At 37.9% G+C, this 26,223-nt stretch overlaps 1 protein-coding gene across 3 annotated transcripts in view; it reads right to left on the bottom strand.

The window, feature by feature from the left end:
- Nucleotides 1-26,223, bottom strand: part of LAMA4 (laminin subunit alpha 4) — a 161,516-nt gene that overhangs the window by 111,673 nt on the left and 23,620 nt on the right. For all 3 annotated transcript variants that reach the window (XM_010346489.3, XM_074397586.1, XM_074397587.1), the window contains exon 3: nt 10,494-10,595. In XM_010346489.3, the coding sequence (XP_010344791.1) occupies nt 10,494-10,595 (102 nt within the window). The remainder of the gene's footprint in view (nt 1-10,493; nt 10,596-26,223) is intronic.

Below are 26,223 nucleotides of genomic sequence, written 5' to 3'. Positions count from 1 at the left end.
AAACAAGGGTTACACTCCTAGTCTCTGATGAAACGGACTTTAAACCAACAAAGAACAAAAGAAACAAAGAAGGACATTACGTAATGGTAAAGAGATCAATGCAACAAGAAGAGCTAACGATCCTAAATATATATGCACCCAATACAGGAGCACCCAGAAACATAAAGCAAGTTCTTAATGACCTACAAAGAGACTTAGACTCCCACATAATAATAGTGGGAGACTTTAACACTTCACTGTTGATATTAGGCAGATCAAAGAGACAGAAAATTAAGAAGGATATCCAGGACTTGAACTCAGATCTGAACCAAGCAGACCTAATAGACATCTACAGAACTCTCCACCCCAAATCCACAGAATATACATTCTTCTCAGCATCACATTGCACTTATTCTAAAATTGACCACATAACTGGAAGTAAAACACTACTCAGCAAGTGCAAAAGAATGGAAATCATAACAAACAGTCTCTCAGACCACGGTACAAACAAATTAGAACTCAGGATTAAGAAACTCGCTCAAAATCGCCCAACTGCATGAAAACCGAACAACCTGCTCCTGAATGACTGCTGGATAAATAATGGAATTAAGGCAGAAATAAAGATGTTCTTTGAAACCAATGAGAACAAAGACACAATGTACAAGAATCTCTGGGACACATTTAAAGCAATGTCTAGACAGAAATTTATAGCACTAAATGCCCACAAAAGAAATGAGGAAAAATCTAAAATTGACACCCTAACAACACTATTAAAAGAACTAGGGGAGCAAGATCAAACAAATTCAAAAGCTAGCAGAAGAAAAGAAATAACTAAGATCAGAGCAGAACTGAAGGCACTAAAGCACATATAAAAAAACCTTCAAAATATCAATAAATCCAGGAGCTTGTTTTTTGAAAAGATCAACAAAATAGACCACTAGCCAGACTAATAAGGAAAAAGAGATAGAAGAATCAGATAGATGCAACAAAAAATGATAAAGGGGATATCACCACCAATCCCACAGAAATACAAATTACCATCAGAGATTAGTACAAACACCTCTATGCAAACAAACTAGTAAATCTAGAAGAAATGGATAAATTCCTGAACACACACATCCTCCCAAGACTAAACCAGGAAGAAATTGAATCCCTGAATAGACCAATAACAAGGTCTAAAATTGAGGCAGCAATTAATAGCTTACCAACCAAAAAAAGTCCAGGACCAGACAGGTTTACAGCCAAATTCTACCAAACATACAAAGAGGAGCTGGTACCATTCCTTCTGAAACTATTCCAAACAATACAAAAAAAGGGAATCCTCCCTAATTCTTTTTATGAAACCAACATTATTCTGATACTAAAACCTGGCAGAGACACAGGTATAAACGAAAATTTCAGGCCAATATCCACGATGAACATTGATGCAAAAATTCTCAATAAAATACTGACAAACTGAATCCAACAGCACATTAAAAGGTTTATCCATCACGATCAAGTCGGCTTCATCCCTAGGATGCAAGGTTGGTTCAACATATGCAAATCTATAAATGTAATTTATCACATAAACAGAACCAAAGACAAAAACCACGATTATCTCAATAGTTACAGAGAAGGCCTTTGACAAAATTCAGTAGCCCTTTATGCTAAAAATTCTCAATAAACTAGGTATCGATGGACCATATCTCAAAATAATAAGAGCTATTTGTGACAAACCCACAGCCAATATCATACTGAATAAGCAAAAACTGGAAGCATTCCCTCTGAAAACTGGCAGAAGATGAGGATGCCCTCTCTTACCACTCCTATTCAACATAGTATTGGAAGTTCTGGCCGGTGCAATCAGGCAAGATAAAGAAATAAAAGGTATTCAATTAGGAAAAGAGGAAGTCAAATTGTCTCTATTTGCAGATGACATGATTGTACATTTAGAAGACCCCATTGTCTCAACTCAAAATCTCTTTAAGCTGACAAGCAACTTCAGCAAAGTCTCAGGATACAAAATCAATGTACAAAAATCACAAGCATTCCTATACACCAATAATAGACTAGCAGAGAGCCAAATCATGAGTAAACTCCTATTTACAATTGCTACAAAGAGAATAAAATATCTAGGAATACAACTAACAAAGGATGTAAAAACCTCTTCAAGGAGAATGACAAACGACTGTTCAACGAAATGAGAGAGGACACAAACAGATGGGAAAACATTTCTATGCTCATGGTTAGAAAGAATCAATATCTTGAAAATGGCCATACTGCCCAAAGTAATTTATAGATTCAATGCTATCCCCATCAAGCTACTACTGACCTTTCTCACAGAACTGGATAAAAACACCTTAAACTTCATATGAAACTAAAAAAGAGCTCACATAGCCAAGACAATCCTCAGCAAAAAAGAAACAAATAAACAAACAAAAAAATCAAACAAACAAAAAAACAAAGCTGGTGGCATCATGCTACCTGACTTCAAACCATACTACAAGGCTGCAGAAATCAAAACAGCATGATACTGATAGTAAAACAGAAATAAAGACCAATGGAACCCAGAGGCCTCAGAAATACTGCCACATATCTACAACCATCTGATCTTCAACAAACCTGACAAAAAGAAGCAATGGGGAAAGGATTCCCTATTTAATAAATGGTGTTAGGAAAACTGGCTAGCCATATGCAGAAAGCTGAAACTGAATCCCTTTCTTATGCTTTATACAAAAATTAACTCCAAGTGGATTAAAGATTTAAACCTAAGTCTTAACACCATAAGAACCCTAGAATAAAACCTAGGCAATACCATTAAGGACGCAGGCATAGGTAAAGACTTCATGAGTAAAATACCAAAAGCAATGGCAACAAAAACCAAAATAGAAAAACGGAATCTAATTAAACTTAAGAGCTTCTTCATAGCAAAAGAGACTATCATTAGAGTGAACTGGCAACAAACAGAATGGGAAAAATTTTTTGAAACCTACCCATCTGACAAATGTCTAATATCCAGAATCTACAAAGAACTTAAATTTATGAGATAAAAACAAACAACCTATCAAGAAGAGGGTGAAGGATATGAACAGACACTTCTCAAAAGAAGATATTTATGCAGCCAACAAACACATGAAAAAATGCTCATCATCACTGGTCACTAGATAAATGCAAGTCAAAACCACATTGAGATACAATCTCACATTAGTTAGAATGGTGATCATTAAAAAATCAGGTGACAACAGATGCTAGAGAGGATGTGGAGAAATAGTAATGCTTTTACACTGTTGATGGGAGTGTCAATTAGTCCATTGTGGAAGACAGTGTGGCAATTCCTCAAGCATCTAAAAATAGAAATATCACTTGATCCAGCAATCCCATTACTGGGTATATACTCAAAGGATTATAAATCATTCCATTATAAGGACACATTAACATGTATGTTTATTGCAGCACTGTTCATGATAGCAAAGACTTGGAACCAACCCAAATGCCCATCAATGATAGACTGGATAAAGAAAATGTGATAATATATCATGGAATACTATGCAACCATAAAAAAGGATGAACTCATGTCCTTTGCAGGGACATGGATAAAGCTGGAAACCATCATTCTCAGCAAACTGACACAACAGAAAACCAGATACCACATGTTCTCACTCATAAGTGAGTGTTGAACAATGAGAACGCATGGACACAGGGAGGTGAACATCACACACCAGAGCCTGTCAGGCATTGTGGGTTGGGTAGGGATAGCAGGGTGTTGGGAGATTGTAGAGGGATAGCATTAGGAGAAATACCTAATGTAGATGATGGAGTGATGGATGCAGCAAACCACCATGGCACATGTATAACTATGTAACAAACCTCATGTTCTGCACATGTACCCCAGATCTTTAAGTATAATAAATAAAAAAATAAAAACAAAAAAGCAGAAAATAAAAATACCACCACCACCACCAACAAAAAATATGTTGTTGGGAGGTGATATGGTTTGGCTCTGGGTCCCCACCCAAATCTCATGTTGAATTGTAATCCCCAATGTTGGAGGTGGGGCCTGGTGGGTGATGGTTGGATCATGGGGGTTTTTCTAATGGTTTAGCACCATTCCCCTAGTGCTGTCTTGAGATAAGAGTTCTCATGAGATCTGGTTGTTTGAAAGTGTGTAGCACCTGCCCCTTTGCACTCTCTCTCTCTCTCTCTCTTTCTCTTTCTCTGTCTCCCTCTCTCTGTCTCTCCCCTGCAGGCCATGTGAAGATGTTCCTACTTCCCTTTTGTCTTCCATCAGGATTGTAAGTTTCCTGAGGCCTTCTCAGAAGCAGAAGCTTGTACAGCCCACAGAAGAGTGAGCCAATTAAACCTCTTTTCTTCATAAATTACCCAAAGACTTTTTTTTTTTTAATTCAAAGAGTAGAGTGAAAGCAAGTTTATTAGCAAACTATAGGAATAAAGAATGGCTACTCCATAGGCACAGCAGTTAGGTATGACTTTATAGCAGTGTGAGAATGGATTAATACAGGAGGAAAAGTTTAATTTTTAATAAAACTGACTCCACTTAAAAATGAAATTAACATTCTAAACTTTTAGCCAGTGGTAAAGAAAGCTATAGCTAGATAATTAATTGCAGATAAGTGTTGGAAATGTCATTTGGACACCAGCTGTGTCTCCTCAACATGAAAAATGATGTCTCTCATCTATTTGGTCACAGCACCAGAATAATGTAGGAAGAAGGCTCAAAATAATCAGGCTAGCCTTCCCATGTTTGTCAGCTTGCTTCATGCGGGACAAGACCTATGGATCTCAATTAGTATGCCTACGTAGGCCAAAACTGTTTCTAAAGAATACTAAGATTTTTCTTATATTTTGCCATCTCATTGTCTCATATGTGTAAGCTGAAATTGTGTAGAGGCTACACAACACAAGATATCACACAGATTGATGCAGAAGCAGATGGTAGAATCCATCTTCTTCTATTAAGCCAGTCATTAAACATATGTTGAACGCGTAAAATATGTTTGTGTTTGATCAAAACATATTGTTTTACCATGCAATGGGTATATTATTGCTATTTTCAAATGAACTAATTATTATAAAATTGTTCGGTTTACATTTCAAATGCAGTAAATATTGGCAGATAGTCCACATAAACAAAAGTTCTCTGTTATCTTTAATAATCCTTAACAGTGTAAAGGTTTATGAGACCATAAAGTTTGTGAACTGCTCTCTGTGTACATAAATACTTCTCCAACTTCAGTGTGCAATGAATCTCCTGGAGATCTGATGAAAATGCAGATTATGAATCAGGATATCTGCACCTTGTGGGTCTGCATTTCTAAGCTCCCAAATGTCATCAAAGCAGCTGGTTTAGATTACACTCTGAGAAGCAAAGGCCTAAATAAAAATACCTAATATTGGCAGCACTGTTTGCTAGTTACATACAGGGTTGAGCTGGAGCCTGAGTTTCTAGCATAAGACAGTACATCTTACTGCCATAAAGAAGTGACCCAAATATCTCATAAATTACAAATTAATGAGTTTTGCATTTAGGGTAGCTTATTATTTTAGTAACTTATTCATTCATTCACTTAACAAACCTGAATTAAGCCAATATAATGGATAACGAGCTCTATCTGTTATTAAAATAAAGAAGATCTGGTTCCTGCATTTCAGTAACTCACAGACTTGTGAAGGAAACAGAGAGGTAAGCAAAGAATACTACAGTGTGTGAAGGGCTATGTCTGAGGTGTGCAGAAAGTACATCACTGCTATGGGACAAAGATGAGGGAAAGGTAGCTTTTAGCTCTTCCAAAGAAAGTTGGAGAAGGTTTAATGGAGGTGGTGACATTTGAACTAAGCCTTGAAGTTATTCTTCAAGAAATCCTAGGTAGAAAACGGGGAAAACTTCAGGCACGAGAGATGAAAGAACAAGCAGGTTTAGGTGGCAGTGTGCTTAGTATGGCTGGAGTAGAAACTTCTGGAAAGAGGGATGCCTTGACTGGGTTGTGTTTTTGAGAGACGTTTCCATTGCTGTGTAGGAGACAGAGTAGAGGAGAGAGAGTCTGGAGCAGGGGATGGACAATGAGTGGTTGGGAATCTATGTCAGTGGTCAGGGAGGCTGTTTTGTGAATTAAGGCAGTGGGAGGGGATAGACAAGAGCAAGCTCTCCCTAGTTTGAATTGGTAGGAAATGATGTGAAATTGATGGTTGGGAAGGAAAAAAAGAAGGTCGATGAAGCATTTGGTGTGTCTAAGCATGGGGGACTGGTAGATTAATGATGTCACTAGCTCAGGTGGGGAGTAAACAGAGGGACCAAGTTCAGGTTGGGGGAGGACCAAGTTCAGGTTGGGAGAGAAAGGATGAACAAATATATAGATAACTCATTACCTGCATTCAGCTTTTGTCATATTATTATTATTATTATTATTATTTTGAGACAGAGTCTTGCTCTGTTGCCCAGGTTGGAGTGCAGTGGTGAGATCTCGGTTCACTGTAACCTCTGCCTCCTTGATTCAAGTGATTCTCCTGCCTCAGTCTTCCTAAGAGCTGGGATTACAGGCACATGGCACCATGCCCAGCTAATTTTTGTATTTTTAATAGTGATGGGGTTTTGTCATGTTGGCCAGGCTGGTCTCCAACTCCTGACTTCAGGTGATCCACCTGCCTCAGCCTCCCAAAGTGCTGGGATTACAGGCGTGAGCCACTGCCTGGTCAGTTTCTGTCATATTCTCATGTTGATGGGCACACAACAATAGGGGACTCCACTGAGTTGTCCAACCTTAGAATTCCCTGGACGTGAAACTTTCTGACTTTGTTTCAGAACTTCAGTTATCATGGAAGCAAACTGATCATACTTTCCAAAATTTCAGGTTTTTCCAGGTTTGCAACAGATGGAAAAATTGTCAAAGTTTTCATGAAAGGATTATGCACTTGTTGTAGATGCCAATTGCAAGAAAAACAGGAACAAAAAGTCTCTATAATCAGTTTCTTTCTGTTCTTGGACACCTAATGAATATGCTGGTTTATTGATCACACATCCTTAGTCTTACAGGGACTTACGTGGTTGATTTCTGCCTTACACAGTAATAAAATAGAGTTCAAAAATTATGAAAATTCTAGTGTCTGCAGAAACTGAGATGTGATATCTCTGCTTTCCTGAATAGGGTTTTAATTAAGCTCTGACACTAATAAGAAACCCATTAGCCTTCAATATATTGGATTACTTCCCATCTCATTGTGCTGATCGTAAGCTAGAAGTTCATTTGGATGAATTAAATTAATGGACAAATTAACTCTTAATCAAAAGGAAACTGAGGAGCCCTGTACCTGTGGTGAACTTCAGGTCAGTTTTGTCTCATTCTAGTTCTGGTCATTAGGCTCCTGGCTTTCTCCTAATGACAAAGCACTCATTCTTTAGATGGTAACTAACCTTTGTTAGAGCCCCTTCTAACTTCTATGTACTTAGCCTCTAGGGCTGGGATGAAATATGGATTATCTGTGACCGGCATTTCTGCCACCAGCCATCTATCTGCTTCTACTTGTTTCCTCTCCTCAATTCCTAGCTTGTGCTCCTTGTAGAACCTTCCTAGAGAGCCAGCCATGGCCCTCAGGGTTACCTGGCCTTTGGGGCCCCACCTAGCTGACTCAGCTGAGAATCCTGTCCAATGTGTTCCAGTTCGCATAAGACGCAAAGTGGCCCATTGGAAAGACACTCAAAACTTAATAGATTTCTGAGCTGTTTTTTACCATTCTGTATTTGAAAGATTAGTGTTCCACTAGTAAGAAGAAATCTCTTTGCTTGCCTGATGGGTGTAAAATGGTAGCATAATGTTGTCTAGTTTATATTTTGTTGCTGAATGTGTTAGTTCAGCTTTACCATCAGCTTAGTTAAAATCAGTCTGTAAATTTTAAGGTCCTATTAACATTGGACGTTGGAATTGAGGAGGAATCAGAAGCAGTTGAAGGTGGACAAGGCAGATACAGAGGTCTTATATGTCTTCAAAATAAGACAAAATGAAATAAAAGAAGGCCTTTTGTTTTTGGTTGCTTACAGGAAATGAGAGAAATGAGGTAAGTCAGGGAACCTGCAAGAACTGATTGAAACACTGGTGACGACAGTGAGCTACAAGGAGCCTTCATGTCTTCATGTCGGAACCCTGGCTTCCTGGCTCCCTGAGAGCTGAGAATGAGCCACAGGGCAGGAGCTGAAAAATCTGGGTCTGCTCCATCAGTAGGCTGGGACAGGGGCAGCAAAAGAAACAGAAAAAAATGAGTTCTTCTATTCCAGTGTGACACCATGGATTTAACATATTTGCAACTAAGTAAAAAAAAAAAAAAATCTTATGATATGCATGCATAAGCCTTTACTACTCCATCACTTACATCTAATTAAAGATAAATAGATCTTTTTTCTTTTTTGCTTTTGTTTGTTTATTGTATAGATGGGATCTCATTATGTTGCCCAGGCTAGTCTTGAACTCCTAAACTCAAGTGATCCTCCTGCTTTGGCTTCCCAAAGTGCTGGGATTACAGGTATGAGTCACTGTACATAGTTATATGTTTTTTCTTTCTAAATTAAATTGATAAGAATATATCTATATATGTAGTTCTGAGGGATTAGGATTGTGAGTGATTTTTACTTTGTATTTTAGGCCATTTATAATTAAAATAATGTGTTTAATAGCGTACCTATATTTTTGTTTGTTTTCTTATACTAAACATGTATTATATTAGTGAGGGAAAAAGGTATTTTTCTCTGGACAGGATGAGGTAGAGGAACCATCGTTAAGATGAATAAAATGGCTGCTCTTTTTGTATTGATTTTGTGTGTTGGAATGAAGTAATTGCAGGAAGGTTGGCAGCTGCACTGAGAGTGCATGTAAATGTTTATATCCTAGCCCATCTCTAAACATTTATTAGAACCTATTATATTACAAGACCATGGAGAGAATCACATGATGTTTGTCCCTCTCAGAAGCTCACCACTAGGTCAGAGATAAAGCCAAGATCGCTCCCATTCTGACAATGTCAATGTAAAAAAGAGTGGCTTAGTCATTGCTTTGATAGGCACTAGCAGGAGGAACTTTTTCCCTCTTTAATTTATCTTAGTCTTTCATAATATTGACTGCCCATCAGCATCTGATATGCTTGACAGCCTCCACTGCCTTATATTTTAGTAAATCAGATAACAAACAGCCTTTAATTGGTCAAATTATTAGAGATGTACATTCTGATGTACATGTTCAAGTGTATCCATGGGATTTTTTTCCCCCCAAATGTCACTGGGATTAAAATAACAGGAAACCGGAGATGGAAGCATTAGACAGGGGTAGACTCTGGCAGCTGCATGTGCCTACACTGCTACAGAGGACATCCTGGTCGTAGTGCTTATTTAAGAAGATGGGGGAAGGGAAAACAAATACCAGGACTAAATAAACACTAGAGAGAGATAGCAGCATTAGTGTTTTGTCACTTAATTCTTTGTCCCTAGAAAAATGGCAACTTCTATGGTTTAAGATTAATGAAAACATTTGCATCTGCATCTTAATGTATGAATAAAATATCACTTTCATGTACCCACCTCAGAGGCCATTTATAATAAAAATTATCTAGTAGGGACAAGTATGCAAATGTTGAGTGTATTTAAATACGTATTTTATAGTTAATGCAAAAATACTTTGGTAGTTTTGGAAAGCCTCTTTTTTTGCCAGATAGGAGCTTGAAGAATTTTTCTGCTGTATCGTAGAGCTCACGAAGGAAAACATGCTATTTTGGCATCAGTCCTTAAAAATGCCTTCTATGACTTCCACTGATGCCACTTCTGGTAAATATTTCAACTTCCATTTTCACTAAGTTTTCACTCCATTCATTAAACATGGTAAGTATGTAGTGAGCACTTTTCTGCTGAAAAACTTCTGTCTTCCACATAAGTCTCTATCATGCTTCAAGGAAGAACAGCCTATTGGAGAAATCATTTGAGTTAAGAAAAAAAATAAAAGTCTCCTGGAGGCTTAAACACAGACTTGCAAAGACCACAAGGCCAAAGCTTTCATTTTCATCAGCTATTTGGTTCAAACTTAAATTTCTGTTTTAAAAACTAATTTTGATCTATAGACCTGTTTATCTTAGTTTCTAAAATAGGCTAGGCAACAACTGTTTCATTCTCCTGGTTTATGTGGTATGAAGCCAAACATATGGCAAATCATACGTTGACAGAGGAATTTGGATGTATGGCTTCCTCCGCTGCATATTATTTTCAATCTCACCACCATTGGCTTATGGCAGGCAACCAGCTGGTGGGGGTGGTGGGGCAGGAGCCTCTGGGTACACATGCACACTCATGCATATGCCTTGGCGGCCCCTTAAAACCAGAAGTGGTTTATACGAGATGTTTCATAGGAAAAGTCGAAGGGTGAAAAAAAGCACTTGATTAGCAATTGCTCCTAAGTAGCTCAAACATCCAAGAAGAATATTTTATCTTCACCCAAGATGCAAACCCCCAGTGAAGTATGCGAAGTGTTATAGGTGTCCCGACTTACCACACAGAATCCAGAGCCGTCCAAACACTCGTTGGAATTGCCATTACAGTCACAGGGCACACATACTCCTGACAGGGTGTGAAAGAATCCAGCGTCACATTTCTGCAACAGACACACCAAACCATTTTGATTAATGAAAGGATTGAATTTTGGTCAGTATTTTCTGAGAAGAATGAGAGAAGGTGATTATTAAATCATCTAAACATTCCTAAAATGAATATTTTAAATGATACATACAAAACATAGTAAAATAAACTATATATTACTACCATTCAGTGACAGATGATTTATATACAATCATCTTTGTTACATAACTTTTTTCCTCTTCTTTCACTTTTCAGGAGAACAGAAATGCCTTTAACACTGTCTTATTGCAAGGAAGAATAAGAAGTATAACAGTATGGGAGAAAAAAATGCTAATGTTTTCTTTCAGTATAAACAAACAAAACAAGATGACGGTTAAGTATTAGTTAGGGTGAGGTTGTGCTCCCTATAAATTAAGACTTCTCGTTTCAGAAATGATTAGCTATGTATGGGAGAGCAAATTAGAGCTGAGTCTTTCATGAACCTCAGCTCTTAAAAACTTCTGTTTCTTCAGATGCTAACATTTTAAAGGACGGATAAGGAAGTTAATGAGTTCTTACACTTGTGAAGTCCGGTGTGGGTGCTATTCACATATGTATTTCATTTATCTTCATAACGCTGCGAGGAACACATGATTTTCTCTTGTCCTAGTGATGAGCTCATGAGACTGAGAGGTGCTAAGTGGCTTGTGGGGATGTTAAACTATCCTGTCATGCACCAATTGACCTGCACAATCATCAACTGCCCTCCCCAGATGTCACTTGTGTGCCATTTGAAACACACTGTGAGATTCTTCCTGGTTTATGTGATTGGGCTGTGGATATGCATTGGGTATTTCTTTGGAATGTCTCAGTGACGAAGGATAGAAATGGCATTATGGGCCTGGAAATCCACTCCCCCGCCATCAGACAAGTTTATGTCTAAAGAATTCCAGACAGATAAGAATCTGCTTTGTTTCTACAGACCTACAGAGTCCGAGATTTCACACCACACACCCCATTGACCCATTGTAGTTTGCACTTCCCTGGCGACCAGGAAATTTTTCATTATATCTGGCTGAAGTCCCTCTGATTGCTATGCAAACCTATTTCCTCTTGCTTTTTACTCTGTAAAAGAATCACTAAACACCATTCATAGTATTAAGAAAAGCCCCATCAGCTTACACTTTCAAACTAAAATTTAATAAATCCCATTTGGAGGAAGTTTAATAAAGAATAACGACATTTGTCTATAAAAAAAAAAGGCAAAGAAATTTCAAGTTTACAAGTTAGAGAAATAAGGCTAAGAAATGATTAATTTATAATTTTATAATGGAGAGTTTGTGGTTGATGGTAAGCTTCTATCTCACTTTCCACTAGAAAACAAGAGAGAGAAAGGCACTAAGATTTCAGCAGGAAGCATTTAATTTAGACCATTTAATTTCACATTTTTAGCCTTTTTCCCAAAGTAAAACATACATGTTTTCATTGTGGTGCAGTACCCGGGTTGATATCTATATCTATATTGATGTAGATATGAAGATAGATATAGATATCCATATATATGTGTCTCAGAAAAAAGATTCACAAAATAATAATGTACCTTAAAGTTCTCTATTGTATTTAATAGTGTATCCTGGTATGACCCATAAAATTGATCTGATGACCTATGAATGTGCTGTAGTTTCACATTACTGCAGGGTTTTCTTTATAAGAGTAGTGGATAAGAGTAGTGAGGGTCTTAATATTAGTTACCTCAGTAGCCACCTAAACGGTGGTTTCTGAGCTCTCTAAATGACAATATTATAGTCTTCAGGGGAGCTTCTGATTCAGTGAAAGCAAAGGATCTGCATTAAAAAAAAAACCTTTTGTGTTTTAGAGTAACTTTAGATTTACAGAAAAATTGTGAAGAATCTGCATTTTTAAAAAGCTCCCCGAAGATTCTGACCAGGTTTGGAGGCGCTTCTCACAATATCTTGCATGTATTAATTGCTCAAAGAACACTTGGTGATTTGGGTGGTTTGGACAAGGACAGCAAACTGGAGGCATATATAATATTGGGAGCCCACAGACGATACTCATAATCAATCCATCTACTGCTCTCAGCTAAGGCTGGATTCAACTCTTTGTCAATAGTCCAGCAGCCAGGGCTTAGATTGGACTGCACGCAAGATGAAATCTTTGTGATGTGCCAAGTTTAGGAGGAGAGTTCACTGTGAGAGCCTGCCATTATCCACTTACCACTCCCCAGTCTGAGATTACAACCTTGGGTGAAGGAGCTTGGCTCCGGTCTCATAGTGTGTGAGATGGGAAGAAAAAGGAGGTAGGAACAGGGCTGTTGAGTCATTTGGCACCCCTCCCCCTGCTGAGGGGGGGGAGGAGGACGGGCGGGAAACCCTGGCAAACTCCGTTTCTGCTGGGCCTTGTCCACCTGAAAGAATTATATTTTTCAATCATCTATCTGGAGGCCCTGGGCATGCCTGCTAGAGCACATGTCCTGGGTAGCTTGGGTCTTGTGTTGTGGAACTTTGGAGGATTCCCTGGAAAGGAGTTGTTAAGTGGTTCAAGAGAAGTTTGAAGGAAGAGCTGTTTAAAATTGTTTCTTTTAGGTAGAAATATTTCATCATGGCTCCTGGGAGGCATTATTTATTTATTTTTACTGACTCTTTTCTTGAAATTTCGAAGGACCTGGCAAAATTGGCATTTTTATATATCAAAAGACAGATATTTCCAAGTATGAAAGCAGAACGATATATTTTTTAGTTTTGTTCCTGGTTAATGTAATCTCTAGCCTTAGTAATTCTAATACCTGTGCTATTTAGTATTTAGAGGCCTGGAGAGTTGAATGGGCTCTCCACAGATTAGTGTCTATTTTCTTTTGGAAGATTCTCCACAGTTGATTAAAGAAAGATGGTGTTTATGTATATATAGGTATGAGAGAGTAAGAGATGAAGCCTTACAATCCATTTTTTTTTTTTGATATCACGCTGAATCCTCTTTTCCACATGAGAAGCCTGTCCTATACCAGACAACTATAAAAACACAATCTTATCATTCAGAGAATCTGTACCTTCTGGGGTGCCATGGTCTTTTAAAAAATTGAAAGTAATAACAAGGATAATGATGATGATGATGATAATTATAATATAGTCACCATCAATGTCATACAACTCTAAGAGATTCAGACTAATCCAAATCTTGCTCTTTCTTTTCTATAACTTGCTGCCCCTCATAAATAAATACATAAAGTTCGTATATTTGTTTAACTGAACATGAATATTTACCATGTTTAAGTCACCGTGTCAATTATGTTGCCCAATTCTCTCACTCGACCCCACAGTAGCCCTATAAGGTAGGTTCCCTTGTCTTCATTTTACTGGTGAAGACTTTGTGACTTACAGAGACACATTACTGAAACCAGTTAATACAGATAAGAAATGGTGGACCCAGGATTTAGATCCTTTGTTTTTCCCTTAAGTTTTAGCTCTTAACCATCTTGTGTACCATTAATATATTGAACCAAACCTTTCTTGTTGAACATTTAGGTTATTTCCAAATTTTTGCTGTTATTAACATTTCAAAAACAGGGTGAAATGTATAAAAATGTAAAATATCTCCTTTAAATCCCAGAAAAAAAAATTTGTTAGTAGACACAATACTTAAAAATCCATGGTTATTAATATATGGAAACCATTGAATGGGGATATCTACTTTTAAAAATATTTATGTTAGCCAAATTGTCACTTTGACCAATTACCTTCCACTAAGTCACTTGTAGATCTTTTATAGCTCTTCATTATTAGGAGACTCTTATTATCACACTTGCCTCCTGCTCTACCATTAAGACTGAATTAATCAATACCATTTACTTCTGCCTTTTGACAAATAAGAGTAAAAATTCCCATTTGCTTACTTTGTTATAATTAGTATGAGGCCTGGCTTGGAGTAAAATCATTGTATGTGTACTTGGCTAATTTTACATTTATAGAAATGAGAACTAGATGTAACTTTATGAGGAAATAAGTATAGTGTATCTACATGTGCCAATTACATTGAAAGGAACTGGGATGACAGTATATGTTGTTATCATTGCAGAAGGAATTTTTTCTAGAGGTTTATCCTATGGTCACAATATTACTTATTTCACAAGATATGGTGAATTAAGATTGCTTAACAAAGTGGACCAAGCTAATGACAGCTATATGAGTGTTTGATTATTTTTTTCTTCATTTGAAGAGCCCCTTGAGAGCCCTAGACTCATATCAACAATACTGTCATTGGATATAACATTTAAAAATTTTTCTAAAAATATTTAAATCACTTTCTTTTGAAGGATAGACCAGTATTGATACTTTGGCTGTGGCAAACTTTTAGGTAATTTGCAGTTATTGAATTAAGTGGGTACCAATCTAAATAATAAAATTTTAATTAAAAATATTTCACAAAAATCTCACTGTTTCCTAAACACTATCACAGAGGAGCTAATTAATTACCCACAAGCCACCACTTTTGCATAGATACAGAATCTCTAAGAACTTCAGAATTTCTGTTGAGAAGCCTGATTCACGAAATCACCTACATACTTGAGTAGATCTTCTAGGGATATAAGGTCCCTAACTACCCATTTAAACAAACCAACAATGGCAAAAACTGATGGGATTTAGGAAGAGCTTGAAGTTGCCATCTGAGAGTATAAGATAAATTCTGGGCTCTCTGAGTCCCAAAGAGGATCAGACCTAAGTCTCCAGCTCCAGCAAATGACAATGAATTAATTACAACAAAATTCCATCACAAAAAACACACTGTAAAGCCCTACTGCCTATTCTCATAGGAGCTAATTGGAATGGTTATTTGGATTGTGTCTCCAACCAAAAAGATCTATGAACATATTGTGTATATTGACTCAACATATCTTCCTTTCCAAATTAGACTTAGAATTTGATTCAACAACTTTTGCTTCAGTTTATTGAGGCTCAAAGTAGAAAGTATAAAAACAAAAACAAAACCCAAAACCTTCTAAATTCATTCATGTGTGTCCACAATCATTGCTACTATCCAAATTAATCGTCTTCAAATTTAACAGCCCATATTACATTACCTTTCTGCTTAGGCTTTTGTCTGTATTTGATGAATTCATTTTTCTCTTGTTTCCAGGCAACAATGATTTTTAGCTCTAGTTTTAGTTATAGTGAGTTCCATGTTTTGTTTTAGTAAATAATAAGTCATCTTAAGATAGAATATTATGCCCAGTTAGGAGCTAAAACTGGGTGTTCTCACTTAGAATCTGTGGTTCCTGAACAATGCTGACTTCCATCTGCCTAAAACTTGGGCAGACTTAGGAATCAGATGGTATTCAAGGATCTTCTAGTGGAGAACAACACAATTTTTAATCTGTTCAGAAATTTCCAAAATATTCCACCCTTTACTAAGGAGGACTGACTTCTGAGAACATATGAATTTATTAAGTGAGTAGGTATTTCACAAGCCATTTTTTTCTGTGTCAGTAAAAATAAAATATGAAATATCTGAAATGGAAAGCAGTTCTGAATTTCAGCTATTGCTAACTTTTGGCTCCATATGTTTTTCAGATAGGGCGTAACATGTCCTGATTTTTAGTATCCAAGCCTATAAAGTGCCAAAATGAGTTAAATGGATTATGTGTTGCAGTTACCAAGAAGTTTGCTTCTTGATTGATTTTACTTGAATCTGGAGAGAATTACTATGGCATCCTCCCCTGGTATCTCTAAATTCTAGTTTGCGTAATTGAAATTCCCCACATTGTAACAGGCAAAGTTAACTTTTAGATTTTGACAGTGATTTCACCATAACTCAATTAGGAAAAGGTTTCAACATTCTTCAGAGGTTTCTGCAGTTCAAAGACATTTTTTTTCTTAGGATGGCATGATAAAGCTAGGCCAAAAAGCAAACACAGACTATGGTGCTGGTTTTCCCTTCTTGGCTCAGAGAGTTACCTTTGTGCTTACTGCTCAGACCCTATCTGTGCCATGCCTTGTCCAGCTTACAAAACACTCTAGCTCTCAATTTAATCACCAATAAGATAGAGATAGTGACTCGGGTCCTGAGGAATTCCAAGGAGCACAGAGCCATCCTAACTACTCTTAAGCCAAGTCCTTTAATTTTGTCAAAAGTGAAGAGAGGGCAATCACATTTATATAACATTTATATGGCTAGTCCTCAGCACTCTTTATGGGCTTCATGGGTGGAAACCAGTGCTTCACTCACAGCTCTCAAATAACTGTCCCTGAATCCTGTTCATCAGCTATTTGGACTGTGGATACCAACAGCCTTGGAGTGTGTTGAAGTACTTGCTATGCTTGCTAATAAGTAGCCCTCTTTATTTGTCTAATTAAAAGGATCAACCAAGAAAGTTCACACCCTCTACAGTCACACGGGTTTTCTTTTAGAAATGTTGGGTTTGAGGATGATTCTGTTTATTCATACTAATGAACATTTCTTTAATTTGCTTCTTGAAAATTATTTACAGTAATTGTCAAGTCACTTGCGTATAGTAGAGATTGTTGCTTATATAACATAAGAAGGCTTCAGTGGTGCCTTTTTTCCTTTGGTTTTTCTAGAAATAAATCTCCTGCTAACATCTGGCTTTCTGCTCTTGGTTCATCTCACATCGCCTCCTGTAACTGGCTTGTTCTTTTCACTCCTCGCCTTCCAAGCTACGGTTACACAACATAGCCTCTGACGCTGCCAGATTTTTTTTTATATCTGAAAACTGACTCAGTTTTATTTAATTTACTGGGGCGAATGCCTTGGACACATTTCCAAGAAAGGAAGAGATTGCTAACCACAAGGGTTAGCAATAAGAATGAGTAGACAGAAATGACTTCAGAATTATAGGCATTTAAGGGATTTTGATTTGACTCCTTAGCCTCTCAGAAGGAATCAATATTGTGAGGTGACAGACGTCTCTGTCATCCTCATTTGGATTTTATAAATCACAGCTAATAATTTATTGACAGACACCAAGCATTGAGCTAAGTGCTTTTTATGGATGGTCCAGTTTGATCATTACCATTTAATAATGGCCTATAGTCTTGCAAATGTCTGCCTAAATTACTTTTTCTTTGTATAAGAAGTTTGGAGGATGAACTGTCTTTAAATGACAACAACTTCTCTTCAGTGTACTCAGGCAAGACAGTAGTACTTTTCTTCATTTGGGGTGTTTCATCAGTGTCCGTTGCTGGTAGATGAACCTGCGTCTGTCTTGAGGTGATGTGAGTATTTCAGTGCTGTCCTCACCCTGGATTACTCAAGATGCAAGGCACAAAGTGAAAGTGACTGGGAGGACATGTCTTTCCTTCCTTACGCTCTTCCTCACAGGTTTATGAAGAAATGCTACAGTGAATTAGTAGAAAAAAGAAATGTATCCCAAACTTCTATTGCACCCACTTACTCTCAGCAGCGAATCCTGCATCTTTCAGTGAAAACACAGAGGCCATTGGGTGGGAAATCTCATACGGTCTAATTTTTCTAAATTCCCCTTTGTCTTGACTCATTCTTGTGTCTTCTGCCCATCTCAGAAGCAATCTCTTCATTGTAGGAAAGAGGAGCCCTGTATCTGTGCTCTGGGATCCACACATCTCTGGCCATCACACTCTGTCCCGTATCTGACCTTCCTCTCATGTACCATGCACCTTCACATCCACAGGGGTGAGGGGAGGCAAAGAGAACACTTACGTGCTGCATCCTGTGTTGGTTGAGCCTTGACATCTTTACCTGGGCTCAGATCCAAGAATATCCTCCCTCAACTCTGGCTTCCCTTTATTTTCTCCTTCTTGTCCAGCAGATCTCAAATGAGAATTTAATCACACTGGCTCTGCTTCCTTCATGCTATGCTGCTCCATGCTTCCATCATTGGCTCTGCTTCCACTGCACTCTGAATCTGTCCTGACAAAGATGGCCAGTGATGTCTCTGTGGCTTTGCTTTCCCAATTTACTTATCCTCGTTCCAGTACTTAACATTGTTGATGGCCAGGTACAGTGGGTCATGCCTGTAATCTCAAAACTTTGGGAAGCCGAGGTGGGTAGATCACTTGAGGTCAGGAGTTCAAGACCAGCCTGGTCAACATGGTGGAAACTCATCCCCACTAGAAATATAAAAATTAGCCAGGCATGGTAATGCATGCCTGTAATTCCAGCTACTTGGGAGGCCGAGGCAGGGGAATCACTTGAACCTGGGAGACGGAGGTTGCAGTGAGCTGAGATCATGCCACTGAACTTCAGCCTGGACAACCAAGCAAGACTCCATCAAAAAAAAAAAAAAAAAAAAAAAAAAAAAAAAGCAAACGTTGTTGAAATTTCTTCCCTCCTTGAAGTTCTCTCTTCTGTTTCCAGGACAACTCCTTCTGGCATTTCTCCTGACGATCTTTTGTTCTCAGTTTAAAAAAATTTATTTATTTATTTATTTTTGGCAGGGAGCAGGGGATGGGGCAGAGGCAGGTGGTTCATCTTCTGTTGCTTCTACATAGCTGGTGTTCTCCAGGGTAACTCCCTTAGTCCTTTTTTCTATCTATAGACTTTTATATATGGATAACATTTGTGGATGATGTTAATCTCTCCCACAATTTTATCTCCCAGCTATATTATGGTAATTCTCAAATCTCTCTAAATATCCCTGATCTTACCCTTTTATGCCACCCCCTTATTTCCAACTCCATCTCCAGTTTCATAGGCCCCTGAAGTTGAGTGTGTCCCATGCTGACTTTATAACAGCCTCTCCCAAATCTCTTTTTCTCCTTATATTATGTCTCAATTCATGATAAGGACTATAGAACATAAGAAGAAAAGGTAATGGATTAACACTTTTAAATTACATTAATGTATTTTGCGTGAATGTAACTTTTGGAAATACTTATCTAGAAGAGGGAATTTTGCGAAGATTAGAGGATGGCGTGCACATAGAACAACACAGTTTAAGAACTCAAGTTCTCTTACCTTTCAGAGTCACTGTGCTATCACTGTTTATTTCAAATCTGAGGTTTAAATGCAGATATATGAAGTGCCACAGAGATTTTACTTGTCCAAGTAAAATTTGGGCAAGTGATTTTACTTGTCCAAGTGAAGTCTCAAGTGAGAGTGAATTTACACAGTTCTGAGTCGTTATAAACTTGCTCTCTAAACTGATACTCCTACCTGTGTTGGGTATATAATATAATATAATTATATATATATGTATAATATAATATAATTATATTATATATTATATATTATATTATATATATTATATTATATATATTATATTATATATATTATATTATATATTATATTATATAATTATATATTACATTATATTATATTATACATATATATAATTATATTATATTATTATAATTCCTCGATTATTATAATTCCCTTCATTCTACTCTCTCCATCACCAGATGTTCTTCCTTCCAGTTCATTCTCCATTATCAGAATTAGTTAAAAACCCTTATCATACTACTTTTCCACTTTGAACTTATCAGTGGCTCTTCATTCATTACCTATATGAATACGTAAACACAGGTAGGGGTATCAGTTTAGAGGTACTGTAGGATGACGAGTTCTCCAAATTAATTTCTGGGTAGAATACAATGTTTACTAAAGGTTAAGCAATTGGAATGTGTTAATTTGAAGCTTACACATTTGTTGTATTATCCAAACTCAACAGTAACCACAGCAACTACTTAGAACTCAGGCAACAAAAGAGTTCTCAGGGAGGATAATTTTGTCATTGACATTGTTTAGAATTGCTGGCACATGGTGATAATAAAAAGCAGATTGAGTTTTAGTAAGTTTTATTGTTGTTTTTAAATTCTCTACACATAATGCATGCCCTTGCATTCTCCTGAGTTAGCCTGTTCCCACCTCCTGCCTTCCTTTGTAGGCTGCTGCCTTGCAGAGTTTATATTCTGCCTTTAAAATACTACCAGGTAGATTCTTCCTCCTTGTTCCCAATATCACTACTTAGTTCAGGATCTTGGTGTTTCTCTCTCCTGGATTATTATAATTCCCTCCACTCTACTCTCTCCATCACCAGATGTTCTTCCTTCCAGTTCATTCTTCATTATCAGAATTAGTTAAAAACCCTTATCTTACTACTTTTTCACTTTGAACCTCTCAGTGGCTCTTCATTCATTACCTATGTGAATACATAAAATTCCTTAGCATGAAATATAAGGATCCAACCTTAAACTATCTCTTTAGGGTCAACCTTGGTTCCCTCTGCTCTAATGAAACCACAATACCCCATCACCCTCATAAATATCATGCTCTTGCCCACTCTGCCTTTGCATGTACTATTAGATATGCTACAGAGGCCTGGGATGTCTTTCCCTTCTTCATCTCACCTGGGAACTCTTTCCCTAGACTTTCAGACTCAGTCACATGGCACCTTGCACTGACCTCATTAGAGCACACGGAGCATGACGTTATAAATTTTAATTTATACTCTTGCCTCCCTGAAGTCACTGTGAGCAACTTGAGAACAGGGATAGTGTCTTACTAATTTTTGTATCCTCATCTCCTATCATGGTCATTTGCAAATAGCAGGTTGATAGCCAAAATATGTTAGTGGAAAAATTGCTTTGAACTGGTAAAGAATGAGGCAAATGAGGGCAAACTGTGCCAACACTTTGGAGAGCAATTTGGCCAATCTCACAAGTGAAGATATCTCTAGCCACGAATGAATCTTTTAAATACAATATTGAGGAAAAAACCAGTTGCAGAGGAGAAATAGTATGATATTTATATTGTATTTTAAAACATGCAAAACAATACGATATAATACATTGTATAGGGATATACATATATAAAGAAAAGTATAAAAAAGGAAATGGGAATCTAAAAAATCAGGCCAGTTAAGGGTAAAGGAGTGGGGATGAGAAAGAGTTTCAGGGCTTTGACTATTTTATTTCTTAAGGTATGTGGAGGGCATACATGTTCTTGTGAAAGAATGAAAGAAGAGGAAAAGGAACAAATGAGGAAAGGACAAGAAAAGAAAGGAAAACAAAGGAACCTACTTAGGTTGACTGGATATAGGACTTCCCTGCCGACACCTGGAGAGATCTGTAAAACATCATCTCTAGGAAGTGACTAACGTGGTCTTGACAATAGAGCCTGACGCTTGTGTATAATTTCCCCAACTTCCTGGTTATTCACCTTATGTATCATTACTATTAACACAGTTAAAAAATAAGCAAAGGAACATTCCTTACTTAATTTGTCCTTCCTTTGTTTTTCACCTTACAGCTAGCAGCTACCTCATCCCACGTGGCACATTTCACACGTATCTGTCTTAGTTCAAGCATACATCAGCCTTTAGGTTCTCCTATAATATTTGAGGGGCTACTTAATTTGATTTCCACTAATTATTTTATTCTAGCAGTAAAGCTACAAGTCCCAGGCTACCTGTGCAATTCAAAAGACTTTTAGGGTGTTTATTTATTCTAGTTGGGCCTTACTAATTTAAGGCAGAGGTAAAAGATTCTCAAAATAGTGCACAATACTCCCATTTTCCAGTTAACTGAGAAATTACAATATCCAAATTTAAGTAAGAGGGTTTAGAGGCCAGTTTTCTGCACTAAGAAAGCATCTATACCCAAACACAGAGAGTCTTGCTTCCTTAGAGATCAAGAGAGCTAATGATGGGAGTCTTAACCATCTGTGGCCCTAGATTGGCAGAACACGACAAGCGTGAGCCACAAGCTCAGGCCAAAGGTTGCCCTCTCCAGCTGGCCTGGAGTTGAAATGAGGGAATCAGGGAAAATTGTGCAATAATTCACATGAAGCTGAACTACAGAATTTAGATTATGTTTTTATAGTTTGCTAATTTTTTTGTATAATCTCTTTCTTTATGTGAAGGTAAAATAATTTTTCAATTAAAATAGTAGATGGTAGTAGATGCTTTTGGAAGATTCCTCTAGACAAAAGGAAATGGAAAAAGCCATGAATTTCAAGGGAGGCTTGTCAGTAATGCAGTCAGTCAGGCCCAGCAGGAATAATCAAAATTCACCTCAAAGAGTTTAAATGAAGAGAAAGAAGATAATTAGAGTTTACAGAATTGTGGGCAGGTCAAGGAAGCAAGGAATGGAGAGGCCATAAACTCTAGAAACATTAAAATTTACAAAGATCTCCTCCACCAAGGGGATAAAGAAAGATTGTTACACAAAGCCAGAGAAAGCTGGAACTGTGGAAGACAGAAGCTTGCCAGTGAGAGCTGCCATCTTGGGGGTCACGGCTTCTGTCTGAACAACAGTGCTGAGGCAGAGAGGAAGTGGAACAGAATGGCCCCAACTTTCCCTTCTCCTACTACTTTCCCTGAAATGTAAGAGAGCCTGTGTGCTGCAGCCTTTGGGCATCAGCCTCTTGAGGCAGGGGCAGATCCTGGATCAGTGGGGACAGGTGCAGAGTCACCAGCACACCCTTGTTCTCAGGGTGCTCAAGCAGTGATAGGAAAGACCCGCTGGTTCTTCATCTGGGGACTATTCAGTGGTTTACCAGATGTGCGAAGTGATGACATCTGATTCACTTTCTTTCTCAGACAGTCAAAGGTCAAGGACTCTTTCAAATGATCAAGTCATGTTTACCAAATTTCAAAGGCTCATTGAAAAATGTTAATTTACCAATTAGGATGGTTTTAAACCCTAAAACAAAAGCACAGTCAACTTTTGTTAGAAAATTATTAAATATGACACCAGAAATCCCTGTGGCTTGTAGACTGAGCTAGAAGTAGGCCAAGGGTTTAGGATTACCTATATTCAGCTGCTTTCAATCATGTCTTTCTCTTGGCCCCATTCCTCACTTTCTCTATAGTTGGAGAGCAGCACATCTCCCTCACTTTCCCCGCCCCTCTTTAAATAGCCCTACTCCTCCTCAGCCTTCCTCAGGCACAAGTCTCTGACAACAGCCAAAACCATACCAACACCGATTATCTCCTCCAACATCCTGAACTCAACTTTCCATTTCAAAATGTTGAGTTCAACTCTTTGAAATCAGCTCTTGCAAGATAATTGTTCCTTGTTGAAGTGGAAAGTTCTTTTTAGCTGTAATTATTCTAAAGATTAATTTTGTGGTGAGAGCAAAATTTCAAGTGGTCTCATTGAGGGCCATAGTTAGGAAACAGCATGGACATAAATTCCTTCTCACAAGACTTATTTCTGGAAGAGTTAGTTGAAGACTGAAAAGAACTAGCAAATTGAATTCAATCCATCTGGGGATTGAAATTGCACTATCTAGAGAAAGATGGATTGCACGCCACATATTTGGATTCCCCTATCGTAATTTATAACAACTTGAGCAAAATGACATTTTCCCTTGTTCAATTGCTGGAGCATATTTTCAGAGAATCAAAAATGGTAAGGGTTTGTATTCAAAGGTGGGATCCATGTCAACTAGTCAATTTTGATAGGGTTCTCAGTACAATTATAGTGAATTAAATGTTAAATGAAAGAATAAAGAACATTTCATAGGTGAGAAACAAATTTCTTTTAAATTCTTTGTCCTTCGTTTTTCTTATGCTTCTAATAACTCTATAACTACTTCTATTCCCCCAGGAACATGCACATTTAGGGATTACTTCTTAAGCATTTACATCCAAAATGGCTGGGATGTGATAAATCTACTTTTTGCCGTTTTGAGAAATGTCCATGTGTATCTGTGTCCAGTTCCCATTTGTTCACCATGAACCTGGCAGCTGTGCAGTAAATACTTGTTGAGTGAATGAATGAATTATCCTCCAAGTATGCTTACATTTAAGACAGCCCAGCCTCTATACCTCACTGACTGATCTGCCATGGGCATGATGTGACACACTGCAATCTATTCCTTGCAGTGGATGTAATTCCCTATATTTATGTCTTTTGGATATAAATGAGGCAGCAGAAAGCCTGAAATCACCAATATTTCCAGCTCTACCTGAGTGACCTTGCCCAGGTTATTTAACTCTAGGGTTCAGCAATGTTTAAGTTACTGGTTCCTCATCTTTCTTCTGTGGAAGACTTAACTCCCTGAGCACAGAAACGGGATTCATCTGATTTGTTGCTGAACGCTCAGTGCCTTCATAGAGCAGATGCTTAATCAATATGTATTGGATGTGTCTTGGCATTACAGAAGCATAGGATGCCAGAGCTGGCAAGGACTGTATTTCTTACCTAACTCCTAATTTTAAATTTGGGAAAACTGAGGCTTAGCGAAATAAGAAACTTTTTGCAAGCTGTTTACAGCCAGACACGGTGTAATCCCAGCACTTTGGGAGGCTGAGGCGAGTGGATCATGAGGTCAGGAGTTCAAGACCACCCTGGCCAAGATCGTGAAACCCCGTCTTTACTAAAACCACAAAAATTGGCCAGGCACAGTGGCAGGCACCTGTAATTTCAGCTACTCAGGAGGCTGAGGCAGGAGAATTGCTTGAACCTGGTGGGGCAGAGGTTGCAGTGAGCTGAGACTGCACTCCACTGCATTCTAGCCTGGGTGACAAAGTGAGATTCCGTCTCACAAACACAAAAAAGAAAGTTGTCTACATAGAGCAAGGTGAGGCATCATTAGTGCTCTACTCACTCAACCACACTTCTTGATAAGGATGATGACGAAGAAGAAAATAATGATGAAAATTGTGGCATTGTTGCTAAAGCTCACACTTCTGGGGCTGCAGACAAACCTATGCTGTCCGTCTCTGCCTTTCCCTGGGCTATCTGGGATAAAAGTCAACTCTGTTCCGGTTTATCAGATTTATCAAGAACCTTATAGAAGATATCCCATTAGTATGTCTGCCTTTTTTTCTCAGGAAAGTGCCATTGTCATCAAAAGGTCTCAATATCACTCCCCAGTGATCTCGGAGGGGAGAATGCAGGTGGTGGAGGAGTAAGGTGAAGTGACCTCTCTTATGCAAACTCAGGTTTGTTCTACGAGTGTGTGCGGCTGAGTCCATATAGGTAGTCCACACTATCAGATGGTACTCAGAGACTGCTCATCAGTCCTCTCTTATTACTTGGTTTGACGTATGGTTCATTCTTAATTTAAATATAATAATTTATAGTTGATGTTTTAGTTTTTAACAGTTTTTATATAGTGTAGATAAAAATAGACCATAAAGCAAATAATGTAGATTCCTCATTAGCAAAGTCAACTCTCGATAGAAGCTAGTCAGCTATATCCAGCTATATCCCTGACACCTCCTTTGTTCCATTTGAGGGATCTGACAATGGGCCCTGGGAAAGGATGCCTCTTTGTGTAATATACACCAATATGTGTGCAGGTGTTTCCCCTCATGAATCAGAGGCAGATGTCTGCTCAGGCAGAATATGTGGCAGCTTGACATATGTCTGGCCCCACCTAACAGGAAAACTATGGCCCATAAATTGTACTAATAAAATACCATCACTGCAATTCTGACTGAGCAATGAAACCAACACCTTCATCCTTCAGCTCTAAGGAAGTCTATACCCCACAGAGGGTTTGTAACTGGCTCCAAACTTAGAATTGTGTGTTGAACTCCCACTCTGTCATGTGTTTTATGAGTCAGATTTTATGAGACAAATGATAATGAGATTCTACTCCTAGTGCTCTTATTTGTAAAATGTAAGCAGTAGAACCCACTTAGCAACTATTTCACATCTCTACTATGTGTCAAACACCTAAAAAGGCTCAGAAGAATGGCT

This window comes from Saimiri boliviensis, chromosome 4, assembly GCF_048565385.1.
Source record: "Saimiri boliviensis isolate mSaiBol1 chromosome 4, mSaiBol1.pri, whole genome shotgun sequence".
In the NCBI taxonomy this organism is placed as follows: domain Eukaryota; kingdom Metazoa; phylum Chordata; class Mammalia; order Primates; family Cebidae; genus Saimiri; species Saimiri boliviensis.
Note: the sequence above shows the minus strand (reverse complement) of the source record. Positions and strands in the feature narration are given on the sequence as shown.